Consider the following 12,522-nt stretch of genomic DNA (forward strand, 5'->3'; position numbering starts at 1 on the left):
GCATAGGCAAACATAAATGTAAAGGTAAAAGAGAAAACTAACACAAAAACAACTAACCATTAAAATACAGTTTATTAAATTATCAAAAAAGCCAAAACTTATTATTTACAAACGTTGCAAAAAATTTTAGATCAACAAAAACACACTATACCCTTCTCGTTTGATTCACGTCCAATCTTTAACCCTTTTATTCTCTTCCATTTCGCTCCAGTGAGGCGAATGTCTTTCTGCATTGAGCCAATTAAAATCGTCGATACACCTCCAGTTATTTACTTGCTTATCTAAACCAGCCTCGGCAAAATCTTCGTCAATACTTTCGTATTTCCAATTATATGGGGCCAAAACTACATCATCACAATCTTCCATAATAGCTCTACTAGTCACGTGAAGGTAAATGCTCACATTACGAGAGGCGTGCAGTCTTAGTTGCTGGCAAGCGATAACTAAAGTGCAATTGTTGCAGTTTTCCGCGAAGATGGACGTGGAAACCGGGCCGGAGAATATCTGACAGTCGGTGAGGTGGTTTAAATGTAGGGTGCTTGGATATCCCTTCAAATACACCATGCAATTGGAGAGTCCTTCCAGGGAAACATCTTTTTTGGCTATTTCATCCCTTGTGAGAAGCAGAGTTTCGTTATGCTTCTCATAAAAACCACACTCAATGGTATGGATAGAAGTATGAAAAAGTCTACTAGTCGGAAAAATTGAGGAATCCACTGTGTCGACCATAGTGCGCTTTTCACCTACATCTTTAGATTTAAGGCTCTTATTCTTGAAACCAAATTTTTTTTTTGGTAACAATTCATTTTCAAGGGTAGTAGCCTTAAGGTTGAGTTCTTGAAGAGTGGTCTGGCACTTTTTCAAAGAATAATTGCGTAAAAATAAGTTTGAGGCAGCCACATATTTCTGAAGAAGCAAAATCTCTTTTGAAATCAGGTTAAAGTGTTCAGGGAGCTCGAATTTTGATAACGTTTGTGCTTGCTTCAAAAGAGTTTCAACTTGCTTCTGCTTCTCATCAAAAGTCCTTTCAAAAAACTCCAACTGTTCATTTTCCGCCATTACAGACTTCTTGCTCTCCTGTTTTCGTTGGACATTCAATTTCCGCTCTAATTCTCGAATTTTCATAGAGTTAACCTTGTCAACTCCTTCTCTTATTAGTTCCATGTTATTTTAGTGGTTTTTAATGGTTTTATATAAAAAATCTAAATTATGACTACAACTTCTCAATGACTATGTTATGAACGTGACTGTTGTTATTGTCTTTTAAGAATATTGTCAATTTCCTGCTTAGGAACCCGGTACAATGGTTTGTCTGATTTAGCGACGGTTTCCAAAACGTTATAGAATTGTTGGTTTTTACTGATATGATCCTGTGGTGTGTTTTTGATGACGCCTGGATATCCCTTTAACAATTTTTTTACTTTTTAAAAAACAATGTGACAATATCAAATGCCTAACAATTACCTTTAAAGCTTCTTCTTTGTTGCCACTTGTGGTGGCCAGTAACAAGATATAACTTAATCCACTGAATGATGCCAGCCAAAACACTGACTTTACTAGTCTAGAAGGTTCCATTAATGCTGTTGAAATAAAATAAACAAAAAATAATTATGGATTTTCAAGAATATTTTTTTTACCGTTTTGGCATTCCAATAGGCTTCGTCAGTATCCCGAATTCTTTTTGTTAGGGTTGGTTCAAAAAACTCTCCTCCTTTATAGTAGGCCTCTAATAGGGAAGGGTAATTGTCTTTCAAGTATTTTCTAGTATCTGCATTTTGAAAAAAGTCAAATTCAGATATTATTTTGGTCATAAATTATACTCTAACTTTAATAAGGATAGGTATTATACAATTTTAAGTATGATTCATTACACATTTTGAAATGCATTTATTTTTGTTTACATGACTTTGGTGTGTACATAGAAAAATGGTATTTTCTGCACTATAACATAACTATTTTATGCAAATTGATTTTTTTGGGCATTATGACCTAGGTTAGTTTAAAAGTTATATATAGCACCAAAGTTCAACATTGCTTAGGATAAAGAGAAGATAATTTCCAATACTGTATGACTAGTATATTATTTTCAATCCCCTGTTAGTGAAAAAAATATATAAAACTATATAAACAAAATATAAATCTGTTGAAATCAATTTCAAGAAAATCTGTTGCCGATTGAATATGGTGTAGATCCTTTTGCTAGCTACATTTCACAAAAAAGGGGCAGTTATGGAAGTGCTTGAAAAGAATTTGTTGCAATTTTGATATATCATTTCACATCTATCAAGGTTTAAAGTACTCACTTTCCACCTAGTTGGAAAGTGATAAGAAGCAATAAAACTGTCTTCACCCAAGCAAAATGTAAGCACTAACATACATGGTTCTAAATAAAAATATGTATATAACAATTAGGTAAGTAATGTGGGGGGTAACGTGGTAGTCCAAATTAAATTTTATGATGTCGGATTACTACTCCTTCATAAAATTAAGCCGTAAGTCTAACGAGGAGGAGGTAGAAATTAAATTCAGTAACAGTTTGGTTTAAGCTGAGAAAAGAACATGGTACTACTTAAATAACGTGACTCACCCCGATCTGTATTTACTTTTCCCCAAGCAAAATATGCACCGGCAAACATAAACGTTTCAATAACAAAGAGCGTCAATATAGAATTTTTTAACCACGATCTTGGCGTTGGACGTTTCACAAGCATAATTTTCTACTATTTTTGAACATTTTTTGATCACTCATGAATTTATTCGGTAATGAATTAATGAAATGAATGAAATTTGATTAATGGTGAGCGAAATGTCATCATGACAAGACATTAGGACAACGTCATGCAAGCTAAATGACTATGACATGAAGAAGTAGTTCGACCTTGTTCTTGTAGAGCTGAGCGAGCAGAGTTGAGCGGAGGGCCGATACAATAGTATTTTACAAGTGTACTCGCTCCAAAGAACATTTCGGTCAGCAACTTTTCGGCATACTCACGAAAGAACACGCAGAGTTTTGAATTCCAAAAGGACACCGGCAGTACTGCTACTGAATTTTCGATAAGTTGGAAAAAAACGTGGAGTGTAAAGTGTAGGTCGCCGTCATATATAGCGGAAAATACCTAAAAATGGAATTTGTTTTGGAATGTCAAACGAAAAGGCAACGTCTCTCACGAATTGCCGTCAAAACACATCTAAAAACGTTTGAAACTTCTTTTCAATTTCAAATTCATTATTAATTTAATAATAAAATAGTCATTAATTTAAATTTAACCTTGCATCGTGCCAAATTATTGTTATTTTGCAACGGTAAGAAAATTGTAGTTTTATTTTCAGTATTCGCAAACAAGCTGTACGTATTCTATTCAAAATTCCACTATTTTTATAATGAAAAAACGACGCTTTTCGTTGCAGATCTTATTAATTTTCCTGATATTTGTTAACACTATGGCATGGAGGTCACACGGAAGAAATAATATCGAATTGGTTCGAAATTTAAAAGGTGAGAAAATTAGCAATTTGATGGAGATATTTTTGCATGACAGGGACCCTTGTGAAGACTTCCTGGATGTGATTAAAACTCTTAAGAATGTCTAGTGTCATTGATGGATATTGCAACAATTTTTTGAGTCTGGAAGTTGGTTTTACCTTTACTTATTAATGCTTTAAAGGAACTCACTGTGGCTCACTTTTAATTAAGTAAAGCCAGCAATTACATTGACAATTCATGAATTAACATATGTAAAACCTACTTTACATTGACAAATTTGCTGTAAATAATTTCACTTACAAATTTGTTATCTAATTATTTATTGGAGGGTGCTCTACTTTCCAACAAGTTTTGCCTGAATGAAATAATACCAAAGTTTGTTATGCAAAACAAATTAGTTTATTTCCTTACTAGGTCTTAGTTTCTTTATCTTTGCCCTATTATTTGCTTGCAAAAAAATTCCTGAGATGAATTGTTGTCAAATAATGACAACATTTTTTTATTAGCAGTAGTTGGTCAAACTATTACTTAACTGCACCAGAAATTTGAGGTTTTTGTTCATGAACCTTCAAGTCAGTGTAAAACCGCCAGATTTCATGAAAAAATTGTAGCTGTAATACTGGTTTTATACTGTATTTTTGGTGAAGTTAGACTACAGTTCAATATCTTATGTCAGCAAAACTTTCAGAATGACAACTTCCTCCAGTGATGGCTATGGTGAGAGTGCTTTCATTGACCAATTTTTTACACAATTTCTTATACCTCATAACCACCCCTCAATGTTTGGACCAAAGCTATGTTTAAACAAGAGGTCTACTGAACACTACTATTACAGAGTATTTTTCAAAAGTTTGAATTGCTAATTCCATTTATTTCAATATTCTAAATTGTATTGCTTAAGCTGCTTTAATTTTAAAATTTTAAGTAATAGACACAATTGTTAATTTACAGCCAATGGAATCATTAAATCGGACATAATAGAGCAAGCAATGTTAGCAGTGGACCGTAGCCATTATTCAAAAAATAATCCATTCATGGATTCTCCTCAAAATATAGGATATGGGGTCACAATAAGTGCACCTCATATGCATGCACATGCATTAGAATTGCTTAAAGAACACCTTGTTAACGGAACAAGAGCGTTGGATGTAGGATCTGGTAGTGGATATTTAACAGCCTGCATAGCAAAAATCATGGGGGCTAAAGGGTAAGGTGCAGATTTTCTGTATGTTACTTTCAAGGATTTGTTTAAATGACATAAAGGCTGTGATTGTCAAAATCTTTCTATAGTTTTGTTAGTGCAAGAAAAATGTTGTATTTTCAGGATAACAGTGGGTATTGACCATATTCCAGAATTAGTAGAATTTTCTAAACAAAATGTCTTAAAGGACAATCCTGAACTTATAAATACAGGGCAAGTTCTTCTGGTATCTGGAGATGGTAGGCAAGGTTATCCAGAATTAGCCCCCTACGATGCCATTCACGTAGGGGCAGCTGCTCCCAACTTACCACAGGCACTCATTGACCAATTAAAGGTAGATAAAATTATCTGTTTTAATCGAATTGGTAGGAGGTCGTATGATTTTTAGGTGGGAGGACGATTAATAATCCCCGTAGGCCCTGAAGGAGGAGACCAACAGTTAGAACAAATCGATAAATTAGCCGATGGTTCGGTCGCTAGGAAAGTTCTAATGGGGGTTGTTTACGTTCCCTTAACTGATAAAGAACATCAGTGGCCCCGATCATATTGACGACTGCAGGCATTCATTGCGTATGGGTTTATTTTTGTTTGTATTTTATTATTTTGTTATCGGTATGTGTATAATGGTTTCCATTAGAGGTTTTATTGTCAGATACAGAATTATTTAATTTTATTCATCTCACAATAATACCTTTAAACAGGTGAAATTCAGTATTAATTTAAATTATTTTTTAATTAATGAAAATTTCTTGTGTAATATACATATTATAAAGTTAAGAAAGTGTTCTTCTAAGTTTAACTATTTGTTGCCAATTCATGACCGAGGTTATGTATTCTTTAAATGCAAAAGATTGTGACTAATGTTGACATCTTCGTTTTGTTGTTTTGATAGTTTGTGTTTATTTATTTTTAATAACAATGAGTTTTCCATTATACGTTGTTTTATTGGTTGTCATCTGGACATTTTATGGAAATTGGTACCCCTTTTCCTTTATCCATATCATATTTTATAGGTAATGAAGCACAAAGACCTGGATTTACGTTTCAAAAAATATAGCGTTACTCACGTCATATTTTTCGTTGAAATGTTATTTTATTAAGCTAATAAGTGATTTTTTTATGAACGTATAAGATACATTTCGACAAATCCCTGAATTTTACGTTCCTCTTAAAGTGAGCTTCAGGAACGTCTAACGACCGGTTCTTTCACGTCTAGAGATCAGTTGTTATTTAAAAACTAACTGATGAAAGTTTTTCAAACTGAAGTCAACATGAACTTTTAACCAAGGGCTGAGTTAAATATAGTCGGCCGAACTGCCTCCCCTATAATTAACAAAATTTTGACTGACGGTAATCCTTGAGTGGAAGTGACTTCTGGAACAGCTTTAGCGTTATGTATTTAAAAATAAAATAACAATAACATATTTTTAATCTCAAACGTTTTATTGAATTAGCAAAAATATTGCGAACAATTACATTCTTAAACTCTGTACCTACGTACATATATCGGTATTTAATATCTGCGTATCTATATCAAAACACTTTGGTTTGTTGAAAGAATGATTTCTAAACGTAAATAAATTGGTATAGATAACAAACAACAATAATAATGGCATAAATTTGTACTCCAAAAATATTTAAATAGTTAATATGTAACATTCTTGCACAAACAACCGTTTTAAAAGCAAAAAATGCCAGATATGGCATTTTCAGTCCAAAAGATTAATGAAAATGTCTTTTACGGTTTACTTTAAGGTTGCTAACTGTAAAAGAACATTTAAAGGACAAAGAAAAAACAAATACTTATCAAGTTTTTGTGGTTATTTGGGAAGATGATTGTAAGTGCAACCTGCATCTTTACACCTGCCATTCACTTGAAACGGACACATTATTCCAAATGGATCCAATCCTTGCCTCCTAAAAATATGCAATTTATCACAAGCACTGCCTGATTACCAATTACAACTACTTCTACAATAAGATGAATTAACATAAAGTATGTGCCGGGTATAGGCCGCACCTGTGCGACAAAGTTTTTGTAAATCAAAGTAGTATGAATCAGTGTAAATATTTTTTGGAAGGGTTTCATATTGACTGCGTGCGGCAAATTATTTTATAGCACAACAATATCTAATTGAATTGACAGAAAAATACATCTAACGCGTGCGAAAGTATCTTTGCCGCACTCGGTTGCTGACTGAAGTGAAGTATCACTTTCCGCTTTTGGCACGTAAATAATAGTTTCATTAAGTTTTATGTCGCTCTCAGCTTATAATTAATATCACATAAGACAGTTCATATACAAGACTATTTATACTTTCCACCCAGATTCTTCTGATCCTCACCTTCGAGTGAAATCCAAAGGCGAAACGTACTTCACTTTATCCAGCTTTCTATTACAGAGATCAGTATTTTTGGCCAGCCATGCCATCCCTTCCTCATTCGTCTCGAGGAATTTATTAATGTTATTAGAACCTATAATGCTCGACTCTGCTTCTTCACAACCCCCGTCGTCTGTGGTATTGTGTTGCCAATTAATTTTTAAATCATTCACTGTTTGATTAGAAGGCAATGTCACATGTCTTAAGAGGGTTTCGAAAGGAACGCTTGTGCTTGATGACGGTGAATTGGAAACAATGGGAGGGGGTTTGACAGGTGTTGAAGTTACAAAGGCATGTGTGGGTTTAGGTACTGGGTTGTCAATTACCGAGCTGAAAAACACGAAAATAAACGGCCTGCATGTAGTTGTTGTGCTCAAGGTGAACTGTAACACACCTGGAGTCCAATTTTTCCTTTTCTTCTGCAAGTTCCTTCACCAAACTTATCATACTTTTATGTAGTTGATTTTGTTGATCTCTAGCCCCTGCCAATAGACTCATTAATCGTTCTACTTCATTATCCCAGTGCTTCTGCTGTTTACTAACTTCGTTCAGTTTTTTAACTAATGGCCGAAAGCATTTGTACCGCTCTTGTATCTGTAATCTTTTTTCATCGAAAAATACTTTAATGCCATTCGTATTGTAAATTTTATTCTCAGTTTGTTTATTGGAACATAGCATGACATTTGGGTATACAGTTTGTCCAAGATTTGGTTTAAATGTCTTGGGATATCGGAAACTATCAGAGTTACGAAGTCGGTTACATGGGGAAAGTTCTAGGTAATTATATTGGTAACGTAATGGTGAAAATGGGGCTCTCTACCCGCGTAAGTTTACGATAAGTTTTGAGATAACCAAACTGCGAATACTTTTCTTAAGTCACTTTTTGAATGGAATACGACTGTGAAGGTGACATTATAAGATAACGTTTCGTGTTTTTACCCATCATCATGTGTTATTTTTGTTGATTATTATACAGTAGAAAAAATGTCTCAATCACATGAAACAAGATGCATTTATTGCTTCAGTAGAAATTAATATTTTCACAAAACACATTTTCCAATACCCAAATCACAAGACTAAATTTTAAATATCAAAATTTGACTTAAATTACTAACAAATCAACTTGAGGTGTCATTTAATGTTCATGTAGGTGGAAAGTGACAAACCGAAGTAATGTCTGCTCGGTGGTTCCTATTGGTTCTAGGCGCAAGAGAGGTGGAAAGTGACTGTCAAAAATTGAAATTTTCACCTGACCAAAACATAAGAAAACTGACTTTCTAACTCCTACTGTTTCCGAGTTCGCCATATTGAAATTCGAATTTGTGACACTGCGTAGAGTACACAACGTACTTTTCTCTCAAGTCTAATGGATTCCAAAGGAACGCAAAAAATGTAGATAAGATAATTAAGACTGACTTACAGGCTTCAGAGCAAATATTGCATTAAAACAGTCATTAATTGAACAGCATTACTTAATATAAAAAAGAACCGCTTGAAGCTATAGAACAATTTACAACACTTATTAGTGCCACTGTCATGGTGATTCAAGAATAAAAATATATTTGTCAAAGTTCCACAGAGAGTTTCACACAATTTAGAAAAATATCAATATGTAAGGAGAGGCGGTAGTCAAATAGTACTAAAATTAACCTTTTTTTTATCACCTCAGGAAAGAAATTTCAGGTCAATTGATTCGGAATTACTATTCGATCAAGACCTCTGTGATAGCATAAAACTGAGACTCATCAAGAATTTGATGTTTAACACTTTGCCTTGTTGTAGATAGTGTAGTTGACTGTAAAAAATAAACAGATGATGTACCTTCCATCTTTAATTGTCTGAATTTGCTTCAGGATATCCCTTAGCTCAGATTCCTTCCACTTCTCTTGCTCCCTTTCAGCTGCAATTAACTCCTGGTGCTGGAATTCCTTTATTCTTGTTTCATATTTAAGGGGTAGCTGCACCTGATGAGTATCTATAGTTTGTGTGGACTGTGTGTGCCAAATTTTAGGTTGGGTTTTAAGGGAAGAAACCACTCTGGATTTCACATTTATTGAGGAAACTGCGGGAGTTTTTTTAATTGCACTGTTCAAACCATTATTTAGTTTAGAGTTTAATGAGTTTATAGGAAGATTTTTGGTTTTGTTTGTTTTTGTCACATTCACAACACCAAGGTTCAAATCAGAGGTTGATCCTTTTTTAATGTTACCACTTTTAAATGCTAAACCTCGTAAATCGGCACCAAGATAACTAGTATTCTGGGAGTTTTTCTTAGTTTTCAATTGAGCATGCTTTAACTTAATCAAATTTTGTAGTTTTTTATATTCCTCTCTCTTGTTTGCAGGCAGAAATTTTAATGCAGATTTTTCTAAATCATTAAGTTTTGGCCCTGTTTGAGGTTTTGGGGTCACAATAGAAGACTTTATTGACTGGACTATTTGCACATGCCCTTTTCCATTTAATGCCTTCCTAATCACAGGTTTGATAATTGTTCTATTATGTTCACTAATCTTTGCAATCTCAATTTTTTTTTGTTTGTTTCTGCTCAGTTTATTTTCAGCCATTTGCCTTTGTTCCCTGAGAAACTTATCCACACTGCTATCAATTTGTTCTTGTAAATGAGTACTTTGTATCACAAGCTGTGGACTTTGTTTTTTTACAGGCGACTTCTCAGAGTTACTACCTATATCCAGATCAGAATCAGAATCTGAGTTAACTCTTATTATTAAAGGTTTTACTTGGGGAGCAACCCGGGGAATCATTACTGAAGGTTTTACGAAAGGCTTGGTGACGGCTATTTCTGGATTAACAACTTTATTAAACTTATTTTGTACGGTAAAATTGTTATTTAATTTAAATACGTTGATTTTTTTCAAAAGATTTTTGTTAGTTTGCTGCTGCAGCTTTTTGGGTAGCTTCTCAGTACTTGTTAGCTTGGGGGTTTCATTAATTATTTTTTTGGACATTGATGCAAGTAAAAGGGCTCTTAAAACATCCTCATCTTCTTCTGGAGAAACTGGGACATTACCGGATTCATGACCAGCTGCTGTAGAATTTTGTGTGGGATCTATTCCAGTTTCGGTTATTTTCTCTTCACCGCTAGTATTCTCAGAGTTGTTACTGCTATTTTCCTTATTTGTCTCATCTATTGTCTGACTTTTTTTCTTTTTCCTTAGTCTATTACCAAACTTACTATTTAGTGCCGTTTTAAGGGCATCCAGTCTAAGTTGTATTAGTTCATTATCTATCTCATCATTTTCTTTTACCTCCTCTGCAATACTATTTCTGTTATCATTGACCTGTTCAGCTTGTGCAATCTTATTCTTTCTATTTTCTGGAGTCACTTCTTGGTGAACTTCTTGCACTTCGTTACAAGTACTTGGAGAATCACTACTAATGATGATCACTGAAGATACATCAACAGGGGTGGTCTCCCTAACAGCCAACATCTTTTCGCCTGAATCTGACTCAGATGTACTATTATTACTGACCATGCCACGTAAACGAGTCTTCAAACTATTTCTATGTGCATCTTCAGACTCAATGTGTATTGCAGCCTTTAGCTGATGCTTTAGGCTATTTCTTAAGAAATTTGAGCAGGTGTTGCTACTATCAGAGTTTACATTGCATCTTCGGCTGCTCTTTTTATGACGCCTTTGAGTTCTCTTGCGTTTCGATGGACCTGGTCTCTGAATCTCTGCTACATCTGACAGACTGCTTAAAGACAAAGCGGGCAAATTGTCTCTAGGATTAAGGGACTTACCAAGGGGTGTAGAAACTAGTGAATCATCCGATATTGCTTCTAAATCGTCCGAAACAATTTCGCCCTCCTCAAGCCCGTCGTCGATTGCTAAGGGCATTGCGATTATATTGTTCATCGTACTGGTTACTGAAAATCTATTGTGCTTTTATCCTTAAATTTTTTGACATGATAGGACTGACTTATCTTTCCCTAAAGGAGAAATATAGAAACCAGATTTGAGGCATGCGCTCTTGCTGCTTTGGTCTTCGTGTACCGGACAGACAAAGTGACTGATGACGTTAACAATAAAGAAGACAAGGAGGGCGCATTCACGGTTTTGCCTGGTTAAGTTTGAACGTATAATGCGAGGTGCTAAATATTCTTCAGTTCTGCTATTCGAAGTAAATAAAGTGTAGACACAGAAAAGATGAACACTTGTAGCAATTTCACATTTCTATTGGGGAATTATACAACTTTTTGGACAATAAATTCAGTCAAGTCATTTCTAGAACGCAAATGCGTTGTAAGCAGTGCAAGATAACGAAACATTCCTAATAGAGATTCGGCATTCTTTAATTCTATTATTTAGGCGTCTTAAAGACATACAATCTAAAGGATCTCAAATTTTAATAATTAAAAGGAAAAACTCGTCAAGTGTTGGGTATTTTCATCGAAAAGGCTGTATTCAAACAATCCACATATCACACGGTTGTTACAAGACTAAGTGTATATGGAACGATATGGAAATACGTGAAAACATAACACACAAACATTTTATAATTTGATAAGAGTTATTACACATTTTGCCGGTTTCTATTGCCTTTATGCCTATGTTTGTCTGAAATAGTCTGCTCCGTATGTGGCGAGTGTCATCCCAGTTGTTTCTGAGCGCTTAATACTAAGCTAAACATGTTTGTCGAGACCACAGTTTTTTACCTAATTGGAGCACTATAAATAGGATTTTCATATTTCTTACTCGAGAAGATTTAAAATATTTAAATAGAGCCGCCACACTATTTGGACCCTCTTTTTTATATACAAAATTAACTTCCTAATGTAACGCATGACCACAGCTATACCCGGTTGGCGCGCGTCAAGGCGGTTTTGGGGTGCATATGATTTGACACGACTTTCGATGAGATTAATTCAGGTTGTTAAGACTCTAAGTGCAATGCTTCATTTTTTTATTATATAAATAGTCAATAACAATGTTTTTGTAAAAGTAAACATATCGCTCACGCTTTTCAAAGCACGGTATCGAAATTAATTACTCGACTAAATCACTTTTACTACCCGGTACCAACTTTATCCGTATCGAAGTCAAGAAATTCCAATTCGGGTATTTACCCGCAGGCTAATAACCCTGCAATGACTTTGCCCATGATACGGAGGATACATAGGTATTTACGAAAATAAACACCACAGGGAACCATATTGAACCTACTGAGTAGGGAGCGCAATCGTGGAAATTAATGAATGGAATTTGTCAAAGAAGTCATTTCCAAGAATTGTTTCATTCATAATATTTTATCAATTAAATTTTGTTGTACAATTATAAATGAATGCACATTAAAAGTATTGAAATAATTACATTTTTAAAACTTAAATTTTAAATAGTGGTTTAAATTCCTGTGTTTAGTTTTATTGATAGGAATAAATATATAATTTTTAAATATGTAGATGTTTTACTAATAAATTTTAATAATAAAATGTA

The 12,522-nt window shown here is 34.2% G+C and overlaps 3 protein-coding genes across 10 annotated transcripts; 1 reads left to right on the plus strand and 2 right to left on the minus strand.

Annotated features, from left to right (window-relative positions):
* Positions 1-53: 53 nt before the first annotated feature.
* TBCC (Tubulin-binding cofactor C) lies at positions 54-1,577 on the minus strand. Of its 2 annotated transcripts, none has more exons than XM_066285116.1 (2): positions 1,465-1,577; positions 54-1,403 (listed from the first exon to the last, which is right to left on the minus strand). In XM_066285116.1, exon 2 carries the CDS (start codon positions 1,162-1,164, stop codon positions 166-168), a length of 999 nt encoding a protein of 332 aa, XP_066141213.1. In that variant the 5' UTR covers positions 1,165-1,403; positions 1,465-1,577; the 3' UTR covers positions 54-165. The 2 variants fall into 2 exon arrangements, with proteins under 2 accessions (XP_066141213.1, XP_066141214.1); XM_066285117.1 differs by having other exon boundaries at positions 54-1,420.
* A 1,572-nt stretch (positions 1,578-3,149) lies between these two features.
* Pcmt (Protein-L-isoaspartate (D-aspartate) O-methyltransferase) lies at positions 3,150-5,618 on the plus strand. Of its 5 annotated transcripts, XM_066285123.1 has the most exons (6): positions 3,163-3,303; positions 3,409-3,496; positions 4,173-4,201; positions 4,436-4,691; positions 4,809-5,019; positions 5,074-5,618. In XM_066285123.1, the coding sequence occupies exons 3-6, from the start codon at positions 4,174-4,176 to the stop codon at positions 5,233-5,235; spliced, it is 657 nt and encodes a 218-aa protein (XP_066141220.1). In that variant the 5' UTR covers positions 3,163-3,303; positions 3,409-3,496; position 4,173; the 3' UTR covers positions 5,236-5,618. The 5 variants fall into 5 exon arrangements, with proteins under 5 accessions (XP_066141218.1, XP_066141220.1, XP_066141219.1 ...); XM_066285121.1 differs by lacking the exon at positions 4,173-4,201 and having other exon boundaries at positions 3,150-3,303; XM_066285122.1 differs by lacking the exon at positions 4,173-4,201 and having other exon boundaries at positions 3,164-3,346.
* Positions 5,619-6,107: 489 nt separating this feature from the next.
* Positions 6,108-11,119, minus strand: LOC136340778 (girdin). Of its 3 annotated transcripts, none has more exons than XM_066285106.1 (5): positions 11,009-11,119; positions 8,888-10,955; positions 7,461-7,667; positions 7,031-7,396; positions 6,108-6,602 (listed from the first exon to the last, which is right to left on the minus strand). In XM_066285106.1, exons 2-5 carry the CDS (start codon positions 10,942-10,944, stop codon positions 6,506-6,508), a joined length of 2,727 nt encoding a protein of 908 aa, XP_066141203.1. In that variant the 5' UTR covers positions 10,945-10,955; positions 11,009-11,119; the 3' UTR covers positions 6,108-6,505. The 3 variants fall into 3 exon arrangements, with proteins under 3 accessions (XP_066141203.1, XP_066141204.1, XP_066141202.1); XM_066285107.1 differs by having other exon boundaries at positions 8,888-10,772; positions 10,830-11,056; XM_066285105.1 differs by having other exon boundaries at positions 8,888-11,056.
* Between the last annotated feature and the right edge of the window lie 1,403 nt (positions 11,120-12,522).

Source organism: Euwallacea fornicatus, chromosome 8 (assembly GCF_040115645.1).
Source record: "Euwallacea fornicatus isolate EFF26 chromosome 8, ASM4011564v1, whole genome shotgun sequence".
In the NCBI taxonomy this organism is placed as follows: domain Eukaryota; kingdom Metazoa; phylum Arthropoda; class Insecta; order Coleoptera; family Curculionidae; genus Euwallacea; species Euwallacea fornicatus.

Bases quoted from the DNA above. Each gene is read 5' to 3' on its own strand.
- TBCC (XM_066285116.1), bottom strand. From the start codon at position 1,164: ATGGAACTAATAAGAGAAGGAGTTGACAAGGTTAACTCTATGAAAATT.
- Pcmt (XM_066285120.1), top strand. From the start codon at position 3,382: ATGAAAAAACGACGCTTTTCGTTGCAGATCTTATTAATTTTCCTGATA. The intron at 3,497-4,435 runs GTGAGAAAATTA...GTTAATTTACAG, and splicing joins ATTGGTTCGAAATTTAAAAG to CCAATGGAATCATTAAATCG. The intron at 4,692-4,808 runs GTAAGGTGCAGA...TTGTATTTTCAG, and splicing joins AAAATCATGGGGGCTAAAGG to GATAACAGTGGGTATTGACC.
- LOC136340778 (XM_066285106.1), bottom strand. From the start codon at position 10,944: ATGAACAATATAATCGCAATGCCCTTAGCAATCGACGACGGGCTTGAG. The intron at 7,668-8,887 runs GTACATCATCTG...CGATGAAAAAAG, and splicing joins CAGACAATTAAAGATGGAAG to ATTACAGATACAAGAGCGGT. The intron at 6,603-7,030 runs GTGAGGATCAGA...GCATATTTTTAG, and splicing joins CCTTTGGATTTCACTCGAAG to GAGGCAAGGATTGGATCCAT.